Below are 21,898 nucleotides of genomic sequence, written 5' to 3' on the forward strand. Positions count from 1 at the left end.
CCCCACATGCAGAGGTAGAAACAGGCCCTGGAGGAAGGAAAGCCTTTGCCTGAGCATGGCCCCAGAAACCCTGCTCCCAGAAAAGGAGAGGAGAAGGGAGGGAGCCAGCCAAGGTCAATGTACACTCTGCTGAGAAGGACAATGGGTTCCCTGAAAACCGGGGCTGCCAGTGCCCTACGCTGCCCCTCTGCACTGAGCCCCTGGGTGTAGCCACGCTGGATCAGAGGCACCCTCCACAGTGCCCCTTGGGATCATGTGCCCTGAAGGGCCTGGACCAAGAGAAGCCAGATCAACAGGCCAGTCCTTCTATAGCCACAGACACCTAATGTGTTTCCCAGACTTGGCATGCCCTAGAAGCTGCTGGTTTTCTCCAGGCTTTCTTTGTTTTAGCACTTTATTTATTTATTTATGAGGGAGTCTTGCTCTGTCACCCAGGCTGGAGTACAGTGGCACGATTATGGCTCACTGCAACCTCTGCCTCCCGGGTTCAAGTGATTCTCCTGCCTCAGCCTCTTGAGTAGCTGGGACTACAGGTGAGCACCACTACACCTGGCTAATTTTTGTATTTTTAATAGAAACGGGGTTTCACCATGTTGCCCAGGCTGATCTCGAATTCCTGACCTCAGGTGATCCACCTGCCTCGGCATCCCAAAGTGCTGGGATTACAGGCGTGAGCCACTGCACCCAGTCCAGAGAAATGATTAAGTGTCTTGTGGGAAGATGCTCAGAGACCACGCAAACACCGTTTCGCATCCTGTTTTCACCCACTCATTGTAGCATCTGCCCATGGTTTTATTTTCTTTAAGCTGGTCCATTTTTTTTGAAATAACATTTTTAAATTATATATATATATTTTTTTTTTTTCTTTTTTTTTTTTAGATGGAGTCTCGCTCTGTCCCCCTGGCTGGAGTGCAGTGGCGTAATCTCGGCTCACTGCAAGCTCCGCCTCCCGGGATCACGCCATTCTCCTGCCTCAGCCTCCTGAGTAGCTGGGACTACAGGCACCCGCCACCGCGCCCGGCTAATGTTTTGTATTTTTAGTAGAGACGGGGTTTCACCATGGTCTCGATCTCCTGACCTTGTGATCTGCCCGCCTCGGCCTCCCAAAGTGCTGGGATTATAGGCGTGAGCCACTGCGCCCGGCCTAAATTGTTTATATTTAACATGTACAACATGTTGTGTGGTTTTAGGGTTTTTTTTTTTTAATTTTTTTATTTTTTGAGACATGGTCTTGCTCTTTCACCCAGGCTGGACTGCAGTGGTGCGATCTCAGCTCACTGCAGCCTCAACTTGGTTTCAGATGATCCTCCTGCCTCAGGCTCCTGAGTAGCTGGGACTACAGGTACATGCCACCACACCTGGCTAATTTTTGTATTTTTTGTAGAGATGGTGTTTTGCCATGTTGCCCAGGCTGGACAATGTGTTGTTCTAATATATTTACTTTGATATATAGTGAATTGATTACTACAGTCAAACAAACTACAAACTAATATAAAAATCATCTCATATAGTTACCGTGTGTAGGGGGGCAGTGGGTGGGGAGGTTGAGGTTATCAGTAATTGATACAGTGTTATTAACTATAGTCCTCATACTGTCCATTAGATCTCTAGCATACTTGCCTTGCATAACTATAATTCTGTTCTGTTTGACCTACAATCTTCCCATTTCCCCCTGCTCCTGGTAACTGCCATTTTACTCTATTCCTATGTATTTGATTTTTTTTTTTTCTAATTCCACATATAAGTGAGATCATGCAGCATCGTCTTTCTGTGCCTGGCTTATTCGGTTATTCATGTATCTTCTAAATTAATCTGAATTGTCACAGATGTCAGGATCTCTTTTTTGTGTGTGTTTGTGACACAGTCTCGCTCTGTCACCTAGGCTGGAGTGCAGTGGCATGATCTCAGCTCACAGCAACCTGCACCTCCCAGGTTCAAGCAATTCTCCTGCCTCAGCCTCCCGAGTAGCTGGGATTACAGACACACACCACCACACCCAGCTGATTTTTGCATTTTTAGTAGAGACAGGGTTTCACCATGTTGCCCAGGCTGGTCTTGAACTTCTGACCTCAAATGATCCACCCATTTCGGCCTCCCAAAGTGCTGGGATTACAGGTGTGAACCACCGTGCCCGGCTGTCCCCATGGTTCTTGATGGCAATAATTAATACTGGCCTTTGCCTAATGGTGTTTTCTATTTCCGTCATTCCATCTGCATTTGTTAATTGAAATGCAACTGTAAGGAAGTGCTGTCTCTTCTCCCCCCATTTACTGAGCTACTTGGAAGAACAAAGACCATCCAAATGAGAGCAGCACAGGCTGCTTATTCAGAGTTTGCAAGGGAGTCAGCCAAAGCTCTAAGGCAGGCAGGGGAGAGGGAGAGCTGTGGAGTGGAAAAGGGCAGGCTCAAGTGAGCCCACAGGAGGCTGTCGGTCTGGGGAAGCTAGGGGCAGCCAGCTAACAGCGGATGTCCTGTGGGGTTGCTTAGGGAAGCACAGTTGGCTTTCTCTGGTTGGTCCTGAGTTGGAAGTGGGGGCCAATGTTAGAGAAGCTGCAATCATTGACCAGGTCCTGAGCATTGCTGCAGAGGTTGGTAGTTGGTTTCCAGAGCTGGTTACTGCACAGGTTTTGGGCCACAGTTTTGTTGCCATGTATGGACTGGCCATTGTCCTGCACCTCTTCTGCCTCTTACCAGGAGTTTCTAAGGAAAGGTTCCAGACTCCACCCCAGCCCTGCATATAAATCTGATCTTCAAGTTTTTCTTTTGTTTCTTTTTTTTGAGACAAAGTCTCGCTCTGTCACCCAGGCTGAAGTGCAGTGGCACAATCTCGGCTCACCACAACCTCCGCTTCCTGGGTTCAAGCAATCCCTCCTGAGTAGCTGGGATTATAGGCATGTGCCACTACGTCCAACTAATTTTTTTTTTTTTTTTTTTTTGTATTTTTTAGTAGAGACGGGGTTTCACCATGTTAGCCAAGATGGTCTTCATGTCCTCACCTTGTGATCCCCCTGTTTTGGCCTCCCAAAGTGCTCGGATTACAGATGTGAGCCACTGCGTCCGGCCTTTTCTTTTTGTTTTGCTTTTTGAGACAGCGTTTCTTTCTGATGCCCAGGATGGAGTGCAGTGGCACGATCTCGGCTCACTGTAACCTCTGCCTCCCGGGTTCAAGCGATTCTCCTGCCTCGGCCTCCCAAGTAGCTGGGACTAAGGCATGCACCACCACACTTGACTAATTTTTGTATTTTTAGTAGAGACGGGGTTTTGCCATGTTGCCCAAGCTGGTCTCGAACTCCTGGCCTCAAGTGATCTGCCCACCTTGGCCCAAAGTGGTGGGATTATAGGCATGAGCCACCGCACCTGGCCAGTGATCCTCAACTTTGATTCAAACGGGCACCTGTTCTTTCTGTACTTCCTGAAACAAAGCATGGTAACACCCTTTAGAGAGAGCTCAACTTATACTCTGAATTTGACAAATGTGCAGTTGAACTTTAAAACAGATTCCAGGGCTGGGCGTGAGGCCTCAAGCTTATAATCTCAGCACTTTGGGAGGCTGAGGAGGGCGGATCACGAGGTCAGGAGTTTGAGACCAGCCTGACCAATGTGGTAAATCCCCATCTCTAGTAAAAATACAAAAAAGTTAGGCAGGCATGGTAATGCGTGCCTGTAATCCCAGCTACTCAGGAGGCTGAGGCAGGAGAGAATCGCTTGAACCTGGGAGGTGGAGGTTGCAGTGAGCTAAGATCACAGCAGCGCACTCTAGCCTGGGTGACACAGCAAGACTCCATCTCAAAAAAAAATTAATAATAAATTTTATATATATATATATATATATATATATATAATTTAAAAAAAAAAGATTCCAGGCAGTCGGGTGTGGTAGCTCATGCCTGTAATCCCAGCACTTTGAGAGGCTGAGGCAGGTGGATCACCTGAGGTTAGGAGTTCGAGACCAGCCTGCCCAACATGGTGAAACCCCGTCTTTACAAAAAAATGCAAAAATTAGCTGCACATGGCGGCACACGCCTGCAATCCCGGCTACTTGTGAGGCCGAGGCAGGAGAATCACTTGAACCTGGGAGGCAGAGCTTGCAGTGAGCCGAGATCACACCACTGCACTCCAGCCTGGGTGACAGAGCGAGACTATGTCTCAAAAAACAAAACAAAACAAAACAAAACAAAAAACCACTCTAAACTCTTAACAAATGAGCTGAGAAGAATAAGGCATTTCAGCAGGAATGTCTGTTCCACTGGGGGTCCCTGGAGGGAGAGCAAGAGTCTGCCTTCTAAGCTTTCCTTGGGCTCTTTCCAAAGATTGCTTTCTTAGGCACAAACTTTGACAAGTGGCCAATCTAGTGTCCTGTCCCCCCTTGGCCTGCAGATCCTATTTTATATAAATAATCTTTTTTTTTTTTTTTTTTTTTTTTGAGATGGAGTCTTGCTCTGTTGCCCAGGCTGGAGTGCGGTAGCGCAATCTCGGCTCACTGCAAGCTCCGCCTTCCGGGTTCACGCCATTCTCTTGCCTCAGCCTCCCCAGTAGCTGGGATTACAGGCATCCACCAACACACCCGGCTAATTTTTTGTAATTTTAGTAGAGACGGGGTTTCACCATGTTAGCCAGGATGGTCTCAATCTCCGGACCTCGTGATCCGCCCGCCTCGGCCTCCCAAAGTGCTGGGATTACAGGCGTGAGCCACTGCACCTGGCTATAAATAATCTTTGAACTTGTGAGTGACTTACATTTTGAGAAGGCCAAGTTTGGGTTTTGAAGCAAAACCAAGCGTGTCTGTCCCCCAACCGCCCCAAATGATGCCTAGGAAGTCCCGTGTCAGTTTCACCTCTTCTTGAAAGTCATAGCCAGGTGTCTGCTTGCTTATTAAGGGGCAAAGGTGCCACCCCAAGTGGCCGCTCCGTGCAGGGGAGGAAAATATTTTTTTCTCACCCATCTTAGGTTCATGGCTGAGGCCCCTGTAACAAAAGGCAGATTAACAAGATAAAAGCAGACAAATTTATTTAATACAAGTTTTACGTGACTTGGGAGCCTTTATACGGAAACAAAGACCTCCCCCTAAAACAGGTAAACCTGAGTATGTTTATGTTAGATTTGATGAAGATTAGAGTCATGGGCAAGTCTAACTGAAGGGCAAAAGGGTCTGATCTGTCTGGGCACAGTGGCAAACACCTGTAATCCCAGCATTTTGGGAGGCCAAGGCAGGAGGATCACTTGAGCCCAGGAGTTCAAGACCAGCCTGGGTGAGACCCCCCACTTCAAAAAAAAAAAAAAAAAGGCTTCTGATTTAATGGTAATAACCTTGGGGGAACTTAGCAAGACCTGTTTGTTCAGGTTCTTCTTGGCATCTCTGCATCTTCTGCTCCCTCCTCCAGGTATACGGGAGGCACTCTCCACCTGAGAGTCTCATGACCTGCTTCTGGGGAGAAGGGAAAGGGAACAGTGCTTCCTGCTTCTGTTTTCTCAAAGGCCGAGGTCGTATTTTAGGCTATCATGTCTCGAAACCCATCCCTTGTTCTCACTGTGGTCCCCAGGGTCCAGGATGTCACATGGCTTTTCCCTTTGCCTTCCTGAGCTGCAGCAAACACGGCTTACTCCTGACCACAGGCAGCATCCTTCTGCTGTGACGAAAGACAAAAGCGTGACTCTTGGGCCCGTTTCTGCTGAAATCCTCGGGGACCTCTTCCCCCAGATCTGCGGTCTGCCCTACCCAGTTCTAGAATTCACTTAATGGTTGTCTTTTCTAACTTAAATTCATCTAAAGGTAGTTTGGGCCAGGCGCGGTGGCTCACGCCTGTAATCCCAGCACTTTAGGAGGCCAGCACAAGTGGATCACCTCTCGAGGTAAGGAGTCTGAGACCAGCCTGGCCAACATGGTGAAACCCTGTCTCTACTAAAAATACAAAAAAATAACCAGGTGTGGTGGTGCGTGCCTGTGATCCCAGCTAATCGGGAGGCTGAGGTAGGAGAATTGCCTGAACCCAAGAGGTGGAGGTTGCAGTGAGCCAAGATTGCACCACTGCACTCCAGCCTGGGCAACAAGCACGAAACTCTGTCTCAAAAATAAAAATAAAAATAAAAATAAAAATAAAATAAAATAAAAGTTTGTATCACTGCCTTAAAAATAAATTCAATATTACTGCAAAATGGGAGGTGATGGGAAAAAACAAACTAAGTACAGTGGAAACACAAGAATGTTATGGCCAGGTGCGGTGGCTCCCACCTGGACTCCCAGCGCTTTGGGAGGCTGAGGCAGGAGGATCACTTGAGCCCAGGAGTTCAAGACCAGCCTGGGCAACATAAGGAGACCCTGTCTCTACAGAAAATGAAAAACTTAGCCAGGTGTGGTGGCATGAGCCTATAATTCCAGCTATTTAGGAGGCTGAGGTGGGAGGATCGCTTGAGCTCAGGAGGTCGAGGCTACAGTGAGCTATGATTGTGCCACTGCACTCAAGCCTGGGCAACAGAGCAAGACCCTGACTATAAAACAGCAACAACAACAAAGAGAATGTCATGAAAACCTGTGTCTCTGATGGTTGCAGGCATTAGTGCCCTGGGGCCCTCTTCCTGTTGAGACGGGGAGGGTGGTGGGTGCTGGTGGTGCTGCGACTGTCTCCTTGACCTCATCAAGGGATGAGGACGCAGCTGGAACAGAAGCAGGCCGTTCTTGTGCTGTGGGATCATGCACCGGCTGTGGTGGCCTACCGTGCTCCAGGCCTCATCCTCAGCCCTCCCTTCTGTGTCTGTGTCTCCTACTCTGTCTCTTACAAGGACACCAGTCATTGCACTTAGGGCCCACCTTAACCCTCATCTAGAGATCTTGCCTTGTGATTATCACATCTGCACAGACCCTTTTTCGTAAAAGTGTCACATTCACAGGTTCTGGGGGCAGGATGTATCTTTCAGGGGCCATGGTTCCGCCCCCTCCAGGTCCTCCAGGTACGTCCCCCAGGTACGTCCCCCAGCCCCAGCTGCCCTCAGTGTTCTGTCACCTGCAGGGCCCAGCACACTTGTGTAGTTCCGGCCAGGTTGCACAGTGACTTTGTCTATGTCTATGGGTGCCATTCGAGGCTAGCCCTGGCCCTGGGCAGGTGATCCAGCGAAGGATGGTACCAGGGGCACTGTAGGCAGCCCTGGCTGGTGGCTCTTCTTGTTCACAGAGGCTGGGCAGGTGCAGCCAAGGGAGGGTCTGAGGCTGCAATGCCCTCCTGGGGAGACTGTTCCTCACAGGACTGTGACCTCCTGAGGAGCTCAGAGCAAGAGCCCACAGGAGGGTGGGAGGGACCCCCTTCGGCCAGGACCCAGGCCTTGGGCACCTCACCCACTGTTGGGGGATGGCAAATGGCTGAATCCTTTCTGGGGAAGGTGACTTTGCAGAATGTGTCCAGGCTGCCTGACCCAGCACCTCAATTCTAGGAATCGAGGAGTAGAGAGGCTGCGCTGTTCTCACCTGAGCACCCAAGTGCAAGCACAGCCCCCAGGGTCTGTAGCGTCAGGGGCGGTGCTGGGCAGCAGTCAGACATGGCCGATGGTTGCAGAGGAAGGTGAAACAGACGCAGCGCGTCCCACGGGCCGATGATGAAAGATGCCGACCCCCAGCAACCGGCTGGAAAAGGTCTTTAGGACCTGGTTTCTGTCTGTTTGAGAGCAGTTTTATTTATTTTTATTTTTTGAGACCCAGTCCAGTCTTGCTCTGTCACCCAGGCTGGAGTGTACTGAAATCACAGCTCATTGCAGCCTCGACCTCCTGGGCTCAGGCGACCTTCTCACCTCAGCCTCCTGAGTACCTGGGACCACGGGTGCATGCCACCACATCCAGCTAATTTTTTTCTCTAGAGATGGGGTCTCACTATGTTGCCCAGGCTTGTCTCAAACTCCTGGGCTCAAGCGATCCTCCTACCTCAGCCTCCCAAAGTGCTGGGATTCCAGGTGGGAGCCATCACGTCCAGCTAAGAGTAGTTTTAGATTTACAGAAAAATTGCAATGGTTGTACTGAGTTCCCCGACACCCCACACATCCAGCGTCCCTTATGCGTAACCTCTCACAGTGCTGCGGTGCATTTGCCTCACTAATGAACAAGTGCTGAGACAGTATTAATATTAATGGAGCTCCACACTTTATTCACGTTTCCTCCGTTTTTCCTGAATATCCTTTCTCTGTCCAGGGATCCCACCTGACCTTTAGTCCTCACATCTCCTTTTTTTTTTTTCTTTTTGAGATGGAGTCTCGCTCTGTCGCCCAGGCTAGAGTGCAGTGGCCGGATCTCAGCTCACTGCAAGCTCCGCCTCCCGGGTTTACGGCATTCTCCTGCCTCAGCCTCCCAAGTAGCTGGGACTACAGGCGCCCACCACCACGCCCGGCTAATTTTTTCGTATTTTTAGTAGAGACAAGGTTTCACTGTGTTAGCCAGGATGGTCTCGATCTCCTGACCTCGCTCACATCTCCTTAGACTTCTCTTCTCTGGGCTGAGATGGTTTCTCAGGCTGTCCTTGTTTTTGGTGACCGTGACTGTTTGGGGGAGCAGTGGTCAGGGGTGCTGGAGAATGCCCCTCTGTTGGGATGTGTCTGGAGTTTTTTCTTTTTCTTTATTTTGAGACAGAGTCTACTGTGTCACCCAGGCTGGAATGCAGTGGCATGATCTCAGCTCACTGCAACCTCCACCTCCTGGGTTCAAGTGATTCTCCTGACTCAGCCTCCCGAGTAGTTGAGATTACAGGTGCCCGCCACCATGCCCAGCCAATTTTTGTATTTTTAGTAGAGATGGGATTTTGCCAGGTTGGCCAGGCTAGTCTCGAACTCCTGACCTCGTGATCCGCCCACCTCAGCCTCCCAAAGTGCTGGGATTACAGGTGTGAGCTACTGCGCCCAGCCTGATGTTTTTCTCACGGTCAGATGGGGTGATGGATCTGGGGGAGGAAGACCCTGGTCGTCACACTCCATCAGAGGCAAGTGCATCCACCTGACTTATCCCAGCCAGTGTTGCCCTGGATCACCTAGCCCAGCTGGGATCCATCAGGTTTCTGTGCTGCAGTCACTGACAGCCCCCTTTCCAGACTGCACTCTTTGGAAAGAAGCCGCTAAGCGCAGCCACACCTGAGGGTAGGAGGCATGGCCCCTCCTGGAGGTCCAAGCTGCTGAACTATTTGGGAATCCTTTGCCTGGGAGATTTGTCTCTTCTCTACCATATACTTACTTATTCAGTCATTTGTTTATATCATATGGACGCATGGTTATTTATTTTATAGTTTAGGCTTTCATCCATGGCTGCTTTATGTTTTTTTCCATTTCCACTCAAACTGTTCCAGCTTTGGCCATCAGGGGTTCTTTCGGAGGGTGCCCATGACCCCCTAACCACACCCATCTGCTTTGGTTTCTGTTTCTGAGCATGTCCTCCATGACTGGCACCTCCACGTGCTCCAAGCTCATCCTTTCTCTCCAGCCCCATCTTTGAAGCAGGTGTTTCTCCCAGAGCCAGTGCCCATGGGTCCATCTGCACTAGGAAAGAGTCAGCAGTGGAGGCTGGTGTAGCAGAATCCCAAGTGCACTTTGTACAGCGTTACTCACCGGCACTGATGCCTGCTCTGGGGCCTCTGCACCCTTTGCGTCACTTTGTAGTAATGTGTTTTCATTTACTGGATAATTTTAAAGTATGGGAACTAACCAGGCACAGTGGCCATGCCTGGAATCCCAGCATTTTGAGAGGCTGAGGCCAGAGGTTCACTTGAGCCCAGGAGTTCCAGACCAGCCGAGGCAACATAGTCAGTCCCTGTCTTTACAAAATATAAAATGAAAAATAAAAATTAGCCAACCCAGTCAGACGCGGTGGCTCACGCTTGTAATCCCAGCACTTTGGGAGGCCACAGCAGGAGGATCACATGAGGCCAGGAATTCAAAACCGGCCCGGCCAACATGGCAAAACCCTAGCTCTACTTAAAAACAACAACAACAACAACAAAAAACCTGGGCATGGCAGTGACCATCTATAATCCCAGGTACTTGAGAAGCTGAAGCACAAGAATCACTTGAACCTAGAAGGCGGAGGCTGCACTGAGCCGAGGTCATGCCACTGCACTCTAGCCTGGGCTACAGAGGGAGATTCTGTCAAAACAGAAACAAAAAAATCACCCTTAGCTGGCCAAGGTGGGAGGATCACTTGGGCTCAGGAATATGAGGCTGCAGTGAGCTATGATTGTGCTACTACACTCAAGCCTGGGTGGAAAAAAAAAATAGGCCAGGTGCGGTGGCTTATGCCTGTAATCCCAGCACTTTGGGAGTTCAAGGCGGGCAGATAACTTGACGTCAGGAGTTCGAGACTAGCCTGGCCAACATGGTGAAACCCCATCTCTACTAAAAATAAAAAATTAGCTGGGTGTGGTAGCGGGCGCCTGTAGTCCCAGCTACTTGGGAGGCTGAAGCACAAGAATTGCTTAAACCTGGGAGGCAGAGGTTGCAGTGAGCCAAGATCGTGCCACTGCACTCAAGCCTGGGTGACAGAGTGAGACTCCGTCTCAAAAAATAAAATAAATAAATAAATAATAAATAATTTCGGTGGACAGAGACCCTTGGGTCCAAGCTGACACAAGCCCACTGGATGTGTGGCCCGACAGTGGTATTGGCACCAAGCACCTCGGTGTTGGCACGGAGCACTGAGCACCTCGGCCACGCTAGCCCCACAACCTGCTGGTAGCTGTGTGACCTTGGCTGGCTGCTTAACTTCTCTGAGCCTGTTTGCTCCCTAGGCACCAGATTTGGAAAAAGAACAGACTGTTTGTGGGGATTACATTCCAGTGCCAACAAGAAAGGCTTTTGTAAATGATTAAGCAATACACACAGGACCGTGGCCGCAGAATGCAGTTGAGGGCATCCCTCCCCATGCAGGGAGCCAGAAACCGGGATAGGAAAAGGCTGGTGGGAACACCCGCCATCTCTCAGGATCTCGCCGTATCTTACCACCTCCCCTTACCCCCCCAGGACCGAGTCTCCTGCCATTCCGAGCAGGCCTGGTATGGATAATGGTGTGAAGGAAGGCCCGGTGCGATTGCGTGAGGATGCCGAGGCTGTCCTGTCCTCGTCCGTCTCATCAAAGGTAAGTACCCCGGCCTCCCGGGGTGGGTGTTCTCCTGGGGCCCCAGCCTCCCCCCACCCCAGGCTCCCCGCCCCCTCCTCCCAGCTTCTGCGCCCTCTCCAAACAGGTTCAGAGATCCCTCTCCTGTGCTCCATGCACCCCATCACAAATCACCCTGCACCTAGGATGTGCATGTTGGTACCCCTGCCCACCTGGGCTGAGGGTGGAGTGGCGGAGCCTCTCTGCTCCCACAGCCCTAGATACTGTAAGGTCAGGGGATGGAGGACACCAGCCACCCTCTATTCCACCGAAAGCCCTGCTTGTGGTGATGTGAATCCAACCAGCCCAGCCACCTGGTAAGAGGCAAAAACCTCACCCAGCGCCAGCGTGGGGTGAGAAGCCTGAGGTATCAGACGTGTCCTGGAGCCCCCTTTTCTCCCTCAGATTTTGGAACACTAAGGAATTAGCCAAGGCCAGGTGTGGTGGCTCACGCCTATAATCCCAGCACTTTGGGAAGCTGAGGTGGGAGGATCATATGAGACCAGGAGTTTGAGACCATCCTGGGCAACATGGTGAAACTCCGTCTCTACTAAAAATATAAAAATTAGCCAGGCGTGGTGGCACACATCTGTAATCCCAGCTACCTGGGAGGCTGAGGCATTTGAATTGCTTGAACCCAGGAGGCGGAGGTTGCAGTGAGCCGAGATTGTGCCACTGCACCCCAGCCTGAGTGATAGAGTAAAACCCTGTCTCAAAAAAAAAAAAAAGGCAAATGCAGAGAGCCAAAGGGGGTGGGCATGCTTGGGCTTTACTCTGTGTTTCCAAGTTCACCTCTTAAGTCCACAGTTCCACTGAAGAAAAGACATTCTCTCAAAGCAATTGGGTCAGCCCTGTTGTTGTTCACCGTAGAAACCAGAACCCCCACTGGCCCCTAAGTCCTATCAGCTGAACCTGAAACACAGACCAACCCAGCCCCACGCAGAAACCATTGCACTCCCAGGGCCTGACTCAGGCCAACCGCACAGGCAGTTTTCAAAGTCCATGGGGTCAAAGACTGAGGTGGCGTCATTTTCCAGGCCTCCTGACCTTTCCCCGGATTCCAGGTGACACCTCAGAGCAGCAGGTGGGCGGGAGGACTCATTTACTGGGGTTACCACCAGGTGACTGAGGCACAGGGCAGGCACGTGCCTTGAAGTTTAGTGAAGGTCCCAAAAGAGCTGGACGAACACCCGGATACGGCTGTTGCTCTGCATGCCGGAGAGGAGGGGTTCTGCAATGTGGATCCCGCCACGTGGACAAGCTCGAGGCAGCGATGGCTGCCGAACCACATGCAGAAATGCGCCAGTGCTGGTCATTTGCTGGGCATCACACACACATGCCCATTCTCCTCTGTGCTGGCAGACCCTGAAGACATTACTCTTGGTGTGCCTGGCCAGCCCCAAGGTGGGAGGGACTCACTCTGCAAAGTCTCCTTTCTTTGGTTAAGAAGCTGAGCCTTGGCTGGGCATGGTGGCTCATGCCTGTAATCCCTGTACTCTGGGAGGCCCAGGTGGGAGGATTGCTTGAGGTCAGGAGTTCGAGATCAGCCTGGCCAACATGGTGAAACCCCGTCTCTACTAAAAATACAAAAATTGGCCAGGCGTGGTGGCACGCGCCTGTAATCCCAGCTCCTCATGAGGTTGAAGTGGGAGAATTGCTTGAACTCAGGAGGTGGAGGTTGCAGTGAGCTGAGATCACACCACTGCACTCCAGCCTGGGTGACAGAGGGAGACCCTATCTCAGAAAAAAAAAAAAACAAAAAACGAAAAAAAAAAACTGACCCTCTTCCCATGGTGTTTACGGCCAACATGCATCCTATCCGGGATCGTCCACTTTCTCTCTGTCACCTGCCTGGCCAACAAATTCTTCTTTTGTAGGATCTCCCCATATGATGGATCTTGAAACTTTGACCCGTCAGTGATGCCTGCTCCCAGCTCTTTGGATAATAAGGTGTTTGTGTCCATTAGAGAGGAGCTGGAAGTGTTGGCCAAACACACGTCCTCCAGGTGCCACTGGTGGCCGCCTTGAGAGGTGCAGTTTATGGATGTGTGTTCTCGATACTAAGATTTAGCATTGGCCAGGCATGGTGACTCACACTAGAGATCCCAGCACTTTGGCAGGCCAAGGCGGGAGGATTGCTTGAACCCAGGAGTTTGAGAACAGCCTGGGTAACACAGCAAGACCTTGTCTTTGCAAAAAAATAAAATTAGCTGGGTGTGGTGGCACACATCTGTGGTCTCAGCTACTGAGGAGGCTGAGGTGGGAGGATCACCTGAGCCCAAGGGGTCATGGCTGCAGTGAGCTATGATCATGCACTTGCACTCCAGTCTGGTGGCAGAGTGGGATCCTATCTCAAACAAACAACACAGAGTTGGCTTTGTAATGTTAAGAGCCTCTGCTGGGCCTGTAATCCCAGCACTTTGGGAGGCCAAGACAGGCGATCACCTGAGCCTCAGGAATTCGAGACCAGCCTGGGCAACGTGGAGAAACCCCATCTCTGCCAAAAATACAAAAATTAGCCAAGCAGGGTGGTGCACGCCTGTAATCCTAGGTACTGGGAAGGCTGAGGCAGGACAACCACTTGAACCTGGGAGGCAGAGGTTGTGGTGAGCCAAAATTGCGCCACCGTACTCCAGCCTGGTGGACAGAGCGAGACTCTGTCTCAAAAAACAAGCAAACAAGCAAACAAAAGGACAAACTGATAGGAGGTAAACACCGAATGGAGGAGGTGGAAGAACTCTGTCGCCAGCAGGGCACAGGGAGGCACTCTCCATGGAATATTCCATTTGCACACAGAGGCCCATTCCAGAGGGGAACAGCTGGTCCGACTGATTCAGAGAAGAAACTGGCTGGCTGGTAAAGCCTTGGACTGCTGCTGGGACGACCACCAAGCGCCCACATTTCTCAAAGCTCGTGGAACCAGACATCTGCAACCTGGCTGCATGTCCCAGAAAAGGCAGAGGCCCCCAAAGACAGGCCTCCAAGAAGCTAGGAGAAGATCAAACCCCATGGCGAAGTTTGACCTCAGAAACAAAATCGCTGTGCACTCTGTCCCTTTGAGGAAGGGAGGACTGGGCTGGTGGAGGGGACCCTGAGGGCACTGAGGAAAAGAAGGCTGTGTTCTGTGGAACCGGACTGGGGGTGCAAGGCTGCTGGGTAGCCCAGGACATGTGGGAGAGGGTCTGAGAGCTGGCACCTTGCTGTTTCAACGATGAGGACTGGGAGACCAAAGAGGGCACCCTCTGCCTGAGCTCAGTCAGGGCAGAGCTGGGATTCAGGCAGGTGTGTGGACAGACTCAGGCCCAGCCCTTTACCCCAAGCCACCCACTGAGTTGAGCAAACTCTAGAGGTGGGGGCAGCCATGCTCAGTCTGACTCTGGCTGCCTGTAACACCTGAGAAGTGCTCCCACATCCCTTCCCCATCTCCAGCCTCCACCATATCTATCCTGGGTTTCTGCAGGAGCCACTTCTACCCTGGTCACATTGTTATTTTTATTCTTTATTTTTTCAGATGGAGACTCGCTGTGTCACCCTGTCTGGAGAACAGTGGTACAATCACGGCTTACTGCAACCTTGGCATCCCGGGTTCAAGCGATTCTTCTGCCTCAATTTTATGAGTAACTGGGATTACAGGCACCCACCACCATGTCCGGCTAATTTTCATATTTTTAGTAGAGATAGGGTTTCACCATGTTGGGCACGCTGGTCTCGAACTCCTGACCTCAGGTGATCTGCCCATCTCGGCCTCCCAAAGTGCTGAGATTACAGGCATGAGCTACAGTGCCCAGCCCCACTCTGGTCATATTAAAAATGGGCCATTTAGGCCGGGCATGGTGTCTCATGCCTGTAATCCCAGCACTTCAGAAGGCCGAGGCAGGCAGATCACTTGAGGCCAGGAATTCGAGAGCAGCCTGGCCAGCATAGCGAAACCCCATCTCTACTAAAAATACAAAAATTAGCCAGGCGTGGTGGTGCTTGCCTGTAATCCCAGCTACTCAAGAAGCTGAGGGAGCAGAATTGCTTGAACCTGAAAGGCAAAGGTTGCAGTGAGCTGCGATCACACCACTGCATTCCAGCCTGGGCAACAGAGCGAGACTGTGTCTCAAAAAAAAAAAAATTGCCCATTTATTTGGGCAAAGATCAGCCCTCCTTGCCAGGCTTTGTGGGGTCTGGCACCCACCTCTCTTTCCCATCTCCTTTCTATTCTCTGGGCCCCCTCCCTTTCCCTGTGCCAGCAAATCTGCCCTCCTTGTGGTCCCCCAGGGTCCCCTGCTCCTTTTCACCCTAGCCTCTGAGTGTTCATTCCTCCCCACCTAATACTATGACACACACCCCAAAGTGACCTGCACCTCATCCTTCAAGATCAGCCTCTCACCCCCCTACCCAGAGTTCTTGCAGAACCCTGGGCCACCTCCTCGCGGCACCTTCCCAATGGGTGGTTGTATTTGCATTTATCTGATGATTCTGTTGGCATCTGGCTCTCTGTGTGGACCAGCGGCACCATGGGGAAAGGAGGAGTCTTGCACACACCCCTACCCTGCACTGTGGGACTCCAGGCCCTTCGGGAAGCCTGTGCCTAGTGGGACTTCACAGATCCCTGGGAGTTGCTGAACCACCTGCCCATCCACGTTACGTTCAGACAGCAAAGCACTGCAGGGCAAGGAAAGGTCAGAGCACTTCCCATCCAGAACTTTCCAGAATGCTCTCCGCCACTTCTCAATGAGTCCCGTGGCCGAGTCCACTGGGGAAATGGAATCAGAGCACCTCTCATCCAGAACTTTCCAGAATGCTCTCTGCCACTTCTCAGTGAGAGTCCCGTGGCCGAGTCAGCAGGGGAAATGGAAACTCCAGCCTGATGGGCAGGTGGTACCCATGGGATCCCACAGGGCTCGGACACACTCCTGTGCGGTGCGACCTTCCTGGGAAGGAGGGAGGGCTGTGGGGGAGCAGGGGCCTTGGGCAGCTCCAGAGGGACTCCAGAAAGCAATGGCTCTCGGGCTGGCATGGGAGTAGTCAACGCAAGTTGGCAGCCATCATCAATGTCGCTGTCACCCCCTCAACTGGGCTGGATGAAGAGTCATAGATGCCAACCTCCGGAGTCCTGATCGGAAGTTGTGGGAAGGGACACGCCGGCACAGAGTCAAGGTCTGCTTGCCTGATACCCACTGCCAACCCCCTGACCGCATCGGTCCCTAGTGCCTGTTTTCAGTCCCTGTGTACCTAAAATGCCACAGTGCCATAGTCAGGTGCACACAGGCTGTGGAGGGAACAGAAGTTTGCACGTAGGCCAGTCCTATTGTGAGCCTGTCTCTGAGAATGTTAAACCTGCACACCTCACCTCCAACGTGGATGGTCCCTGTTATCCTGGGAGGTTTTCACTGTGGCCTGTGGACCCACCATGGATCACCCAGAACCAAGCAGCGCCAACACACTCCGGGTGGGGTGCATCCCTTGGCCCTGGCCCAGAGGGTGTAAGGAAGGCACTTCTGGGGCACGGCCCTCTGCAGAACAGACCCCCTGCCCTCTGACCTCTGATCACGTGTTCTGTTGCAGCGTGACCACAGGCAAGTGCTCAGCTCCCTGCTGTCTGGGGCCCTGGCTGGCGCCCTTGCCAAAACAGCAGTAGCCCCCCTGGACCGAACCAAAATCATCTTCCAAGGTAAGTGTTGTCCTTCCCCATGTGAAAGAGAAGCTGCCAGGCGGTCACCTCCTCCTTCATGGCCCCTAAACCATGCTTCAAATTGTTTTTTTTTTTTTAGATTTATTTTAGAAATGAGGTTTTTCTCTGTTGCCCAGGCTGGCCTTAAACTCCTGGGCTCAAGTGATCCTTTTGCCTAAGCCTCCCAAGTAGCTGGGACTATGGGTGTGCTCCACTGCACTCAAATTGGGTTTTTTTAATGTCTCTTTAAAATCCACTTAGAGGCCAGGCGCAGTGGCTCTTGCCTGTAATCCCAGCACTTTGGGAGGCCGAGGTGGATGGATCACTTGAGGTCAGGAGTTTGAGAGCAGCCTGGCCAACATGGGGAAACCCCGCCTCTACTAAAATTATAAAAATTAGCTGGACATGGTGGCGGGCACCTGCAATCCCAGTTACTCTGGAGGCTGAGTCAGGAGAATCGCTTGAACCTGGGAGGCGGAGGTTGCAGTGAGCCGAGATCACGGCTTTGCACTCCAGCCTGGGTGACAGAGAGACTCTGTCTCAATAAATGAATGAATGAATAAATAAATAAATAAATAAAATAATAAAATCCACTTCAAATCTGTACGAGTTTCCTGGGGCTACTGTCAGACCACAGACCAGGCGGCCTCAAACAACAGGAATTTCTTCTCTCACAGTCCTGGGGCCAGAAGTCTACAGGTGTGGGCAGGGCTGCGTTCCCTCCAGAGGCTCTAGGGGAGGATCTTCCTTACTTCTTCCAGCTTCTGGGGGCTCCTGGTTCTCCTTGGCTTGTGGCCGCATGGCTCCAATTTCTGCGTCTGTCATCACGTGTGTGTCTGTTTTCTCTCTGTATATTTATTTTGTTGGTTTGTTTTTGAGATAGACTCTCACTCTGTCACCCAGGCTGGAGTTCAGTGGTGTGATCTTGGCTCACTGCAACCTCCATCTCCCCAGTTCAAGCAATTCTCCTGCCTTAGCCTCCTGACTAGCTGGGACCACAGGCACGCACCACCATGCCTGGCTAATTTTTTTGTATTTTTAGTAGAGACAGGTTTCGCCGTGTTGGCCCGGCTGGTCCTGAACTCCTGGCCTCAAGTGATCCACCCACCTTGGCCTCCCAAAGTGCTGGGATTACGGGCATGAGCTATCGCGCCCGGCCTGTTTTCTCTTCTTATAAGGACACCAATTTGCATTTAGGGCCCACCCTAACCCAGTACAACCTTACCTTAACTCTATTACATCTGGAAAGGCCCTGCTTTCAGATAAGGTCATCTTCTTGGGGATTAGGGGTTAGAATTTGGACACAGCTTTTCGGAGGACAGAAATTAAACCCTTAACAGAAACCCTCACCCTCCCTCCCTAGGGTTAAACAGTCGCAGAGTCCTTTGAAGAGGTGGCCTTTGCCCCCCTCAAACAGTTACCAGTTCCTGCCCAGGGCCCAGAAGCAAGATGGTTACGGCCGGGGCCCTCTGCCCCTCAGCTGTTTGGGAAGAATCTGCAGGCTTCAGCCAGGCCCTTCCCACCACCTTGAGCCGATCCCCTACCCTCTCTGTGTCCCAGTTTCCTCCTCCGTAAAGTGGAGGCATGAATATCAGCGTCCTCCTTGGCAGGCATGGGCATCCAGTGAGCTGGCAGGTCTTCAAAAGGGGCAGGCCCTTTTATTTATTTATTTATTTTGAGACAGAGTCTCTCTGTTCCCCAGGCTGGAGTGCAGTGGTGCGATCTCGGCTCACCGCAACCTCCACCTCCCGGATTTCAGCGATTCTCCTGCCTCAGCCTCCCGAGTAGCTGGGATTGCAGGAGTCTGCCACCATGCCCAGCTAATTTTTTTGTATTTTTTTTTAGTAGAGTCAGCGTTTTGCCATGTTGGCCAGGCTGGTCTCGACCTCCTGACCTCAGGTGATCCACCCGCCTCAGCCTCCCAGAGTGCTGGGATTACAGATTTGAGCCACTGCGCCTGGCCAGGGCAGGCCCCTTTAAGTGCGCATGAGCAGGTGCGGGGTGTTGTGTTCTTCAGGGAACTGGGGTTCAACCCTGGAGGCAGCAGGCATGCATGCACGTTGCACACACAAGTGGTGGGGCGCGAGGGCTGAGGGAAGCGGGCTGCCAGGCCGTCAGAGGCTCCTGGTGACCGTTTGTGGCCCGTTTTTCTGGGTCTCTCCCAAGAGTGCTCATGGCCCAACATGGCTCGGGTCCCCCATGCCCAAGGGCAGCACAGAACCAGAGAGGGAACCCGGCAGCCACAGGGGGTGGGAGAGGCAGGATAGCGGTGCCTGTGCTGGGGCCCTGGGAGGGGCATGTCCGGAAAAGAGGACTGACCGCACACATGGAACCCGCAAGCCTTGTTCTGAGAGCCTGGGCTTTCAGCTGAGGCCCAAGTGCCTGGCGGCTGGGACACCTTCACTGCAGGGGTTTGGGTGAATAGTAGTCTAGTCCAGTGACAGGGGGCTGAGTGCCAACCCATCTCAGACACGTTCTCTCACTGGAGACCCTCACTATTCTGGGGGTTGGGTGTCAGCTCAGCTCCCATTCCTGGGACAAGATTGGGGAGAAGAGGAGGGGGACTCTGCTAGGGGGTGCCGGGGGTGGGGCCACGCAGACGCGAGGTTCTCAGTGGCTTTTGTGCTTCTGTTTTTTCCAGTGTCTTCAAAAAGATTTTCTGCCAAGGTGAGCCACTATGTCACCGCCCTGGCCTGGGGACAGTCACCACTACCCTGCTGGGCTGGCAGGAGTTAGGCAGGTGATCTGAGTCTCAGGGGTGGGGACAGGACTACCTGTCTTCCCATCCCCAGCTCTGCCTGGACACAGCCCAGCCTGGGAATTGACAGGACATCCCGAGTGTCTTTCCGGCAGTGGGGTGGGGAGACTCGGCAGCTCTAAAACAACCTTTCATGTTTGATTTATTGTTAGAGAGCAGGTGCTACCTTCTTAATAAAGAAAAAGATAAACTGTAAAAGCTAGAATGCCAAACACCAACAGACATGCCCTCGGGCAGGCTCCGAGCTGCTTTGCAGCCTGGTTCGCTTTGCAGTCCCCAGGGATGGAGAACTTGCTGGGGTGGGAGGCCCAGAAAACATAGGGAGGAGGGACGGGGCTGGGGTTGATAATGTCAGTCTGGACAAATCGGGGTGGGGCCCTCACATGGGGGTGGGGGTGTTTATTGTGCATGGAGATGGAGTCACCCCGGCCCCGCCTCCGCACTTTCAGCGCTCTGCTGGTCACACAGGCGCACAGGGAGGGCAGGCAGAGGCGGAGGGATGTTGACCTCCCCGCTTATCTCCAGGAGGCCTTCCGGGTCCTCTACTACACCTACCTCAACGAGGGCTTTCTCAGCTTGTGGCGCGGGAACTCGGCCACCATGGTGCGCGTGGTGCCCTATGCCGCCATCCAGTTCAGCGCCCACGAAGAGTACAAGCGCATCCTGGGCAGCTACTATGGCTTCCGCGGAGAGTGAGGCCCCGCCCTGCCCTGCCCTGCCCCAGAATCGCCCCGCCCACGCCCGCCCCTCTCTCTCTCTTCTGCACGCCCTGCCCCCTGCCCTCCCTATGCCCCGCCCTCTCCGCGTTTTCTTCTCGGTGCCCTGCCCCTAGCCCCGCACTCCCTCTTCCCCCAATGAAACACCGGGAGATTCCTCACCCAGGCCCTCCTGAGGCGCCCCCTGACTCTGTCACATGCCCTATTCTGTGTTCAGAGCTCCTCTCCTTTGCCCGTTTGTCTCCAGACGTTTCTCCACCCCCACACATAAATCCCAGAGAAACAGGCCACTATGCCCCCTGGGCCGCAGGGAAAATACGTATCATTGATTAATTTATGCCAGCAGCGGGGAAGGGAAGGCAGCCATGTGAACCTCAAAATGAGGCCCACTCCAGAGACCCCATCATCTTGGCCACGAGAAAGCCAAACCCGCCTCGTGTTCCTCGGTCCCCACCCCTGTCCCCGCCCCAGCAGAGACGTGCGTGTGCTCCAGGCTGGGCCTCTGTGCATCTGCAGTCCCCTCACTGGCGTCTCGCCTTCTCCCCCTGCCCTGTTCAGAGCCCTGCCCCCTTGGCCTCGCCTCTTCGCCGGCGCACTGGCTGGAACGACAGCCGCTTCACTGACCTACCCCCTGGACCTGGTCAGAGCGCGGATGGCCGTAACCCCGAAGGAAATGTGAGTCCTTACGTCTGTGATGCGCATCAGCCCCGGGGGCTCTGTGTCTGGGGGCTCCCAGGTCGGAATCCCTCTCTCTATCGGGCCCCTGGGGTTTGCATCTGGGCCTCTGTGTCCACAGGGCAGGCCTCGTGTTTTATTCTGCAGCTGTTCCAGAAAGGCAGCAATTTGTTCTCTTAGCCTGGGGGTCAGTTTCTGCTTAGATCAAAACCAAGAGTCTTCATTTTGAACTGGGCACAGATGCATTAAAAATATGTAAGAATATGGCAGTGGCTCACACCTGTAATCCCAAAACTTTGAGAGGCCGAGGCGGGCGGATCACTTGAGGTCAGGAGTTTGAGAGCAGCCTGGGCAACATGGTGAAACCCCATCTTTACTAAAAATACAAAAATTAGCCGGGCATGGTGACACTCACCTGTATTCCCAGCTACCCGGGAGGCTGAGGCAGGAGAATTGCTTGAACCCGGGAGGCAGAAGTTGCAGTGAGCCGAGATCTAGCCACTGCACTCCAGCATAGGCAATAGAGCCAGACTCTGCCTAAAAAAAAAAAAAAAAAAAAAAATTGTGAGACTAGATTGCTTAATTCAGGGAAGATACCATGATCATGAAAAATGTGTTAAGAATAGACCGGGCGGCCGGGCGCGGTGGCTCAAGCCTGTAATCCCAGCACTTTGGGAGGCCAAGACGGGCGGATCACAAGGTCAGGAGATAGAGACCATCCTGGCTAACCCGGTGAAACCCTCTCTCTACTAAAAAATACAAAAAAGTAGCCGGGCGAAGTGGCGGGCGCCTGTAGTCCCAGCTACTCGGGAGGCTGAGGCAGGAGAATGGCGTAAACCCGGGAGGCAGAGCTTGCAGTGAGCTAAGATCCGGCCACTGCACTCCAGCCTGGGCGACAGAGCAAGACTCCGTCTCAAAAAAAAAAAAAAAAAAGAATAGACCGGGCTTGGGCCTGGGTGCAGTGGCTCATGCCTGTAAAC

General features: G+C 52.5%; 1 protein-coding gene across 3 annotated transcripts in view; it reads left to right on the plus strand.

The window, feature by feature from the left end:
• The window catches only part of LOC105483946 (solute carrier family 25 member 42), a 50,143-nt gene that overhangs the window by 23,878 nt on the left and 4,367 nt on the right, over positions 1–21,898 (plus strand). For 2 of the 3 annotated variants that reach the window (XM_011745403.2, XM_011745771.3), the window contains exons 2-6: positions 10,978–11,092; positions 16,664–16,769; positions 19,411–19,436; positions 20,053–20,219; positions 20,802–20,918. In XM_011745403.2, coding sequence (XP_011743705.1) covers positions 11,012–11,092; positions 16,664–16,769; positions 19,411–19,436; positions 20,053–20,219; positions 20,802–20,918 — 497 coding nt within the window. In that variant the 5' untranslated portion in view covers positions 10,978–11,011. Of the gene's footprint in view, positions 1–5,831; positions 5,851–10,977; positions 11,093–16,663; positions 16,770–19,410; positions 19,437–20,052; positions 20,220–20,801; positions 20,919–21,898 lie in introns of those variants that run through there. The other variant, XM_071087752.1, reaches the window with a different exon arrangement.

The sequence above is a fragment of the Macaca nemestrina genome, chromosome 20, assembly GCF_043159975.1.
Source record: "Macaca nemestrina isolate mMacNem1 chromosome 20, mMacNem.hap1, whole genome shotgun sequence".
NCBI lineage: Eukaryota > Metazoa > Chordata > Mammalia > Primates > Cercopithecidae > Macaca > Macaca nemestrina.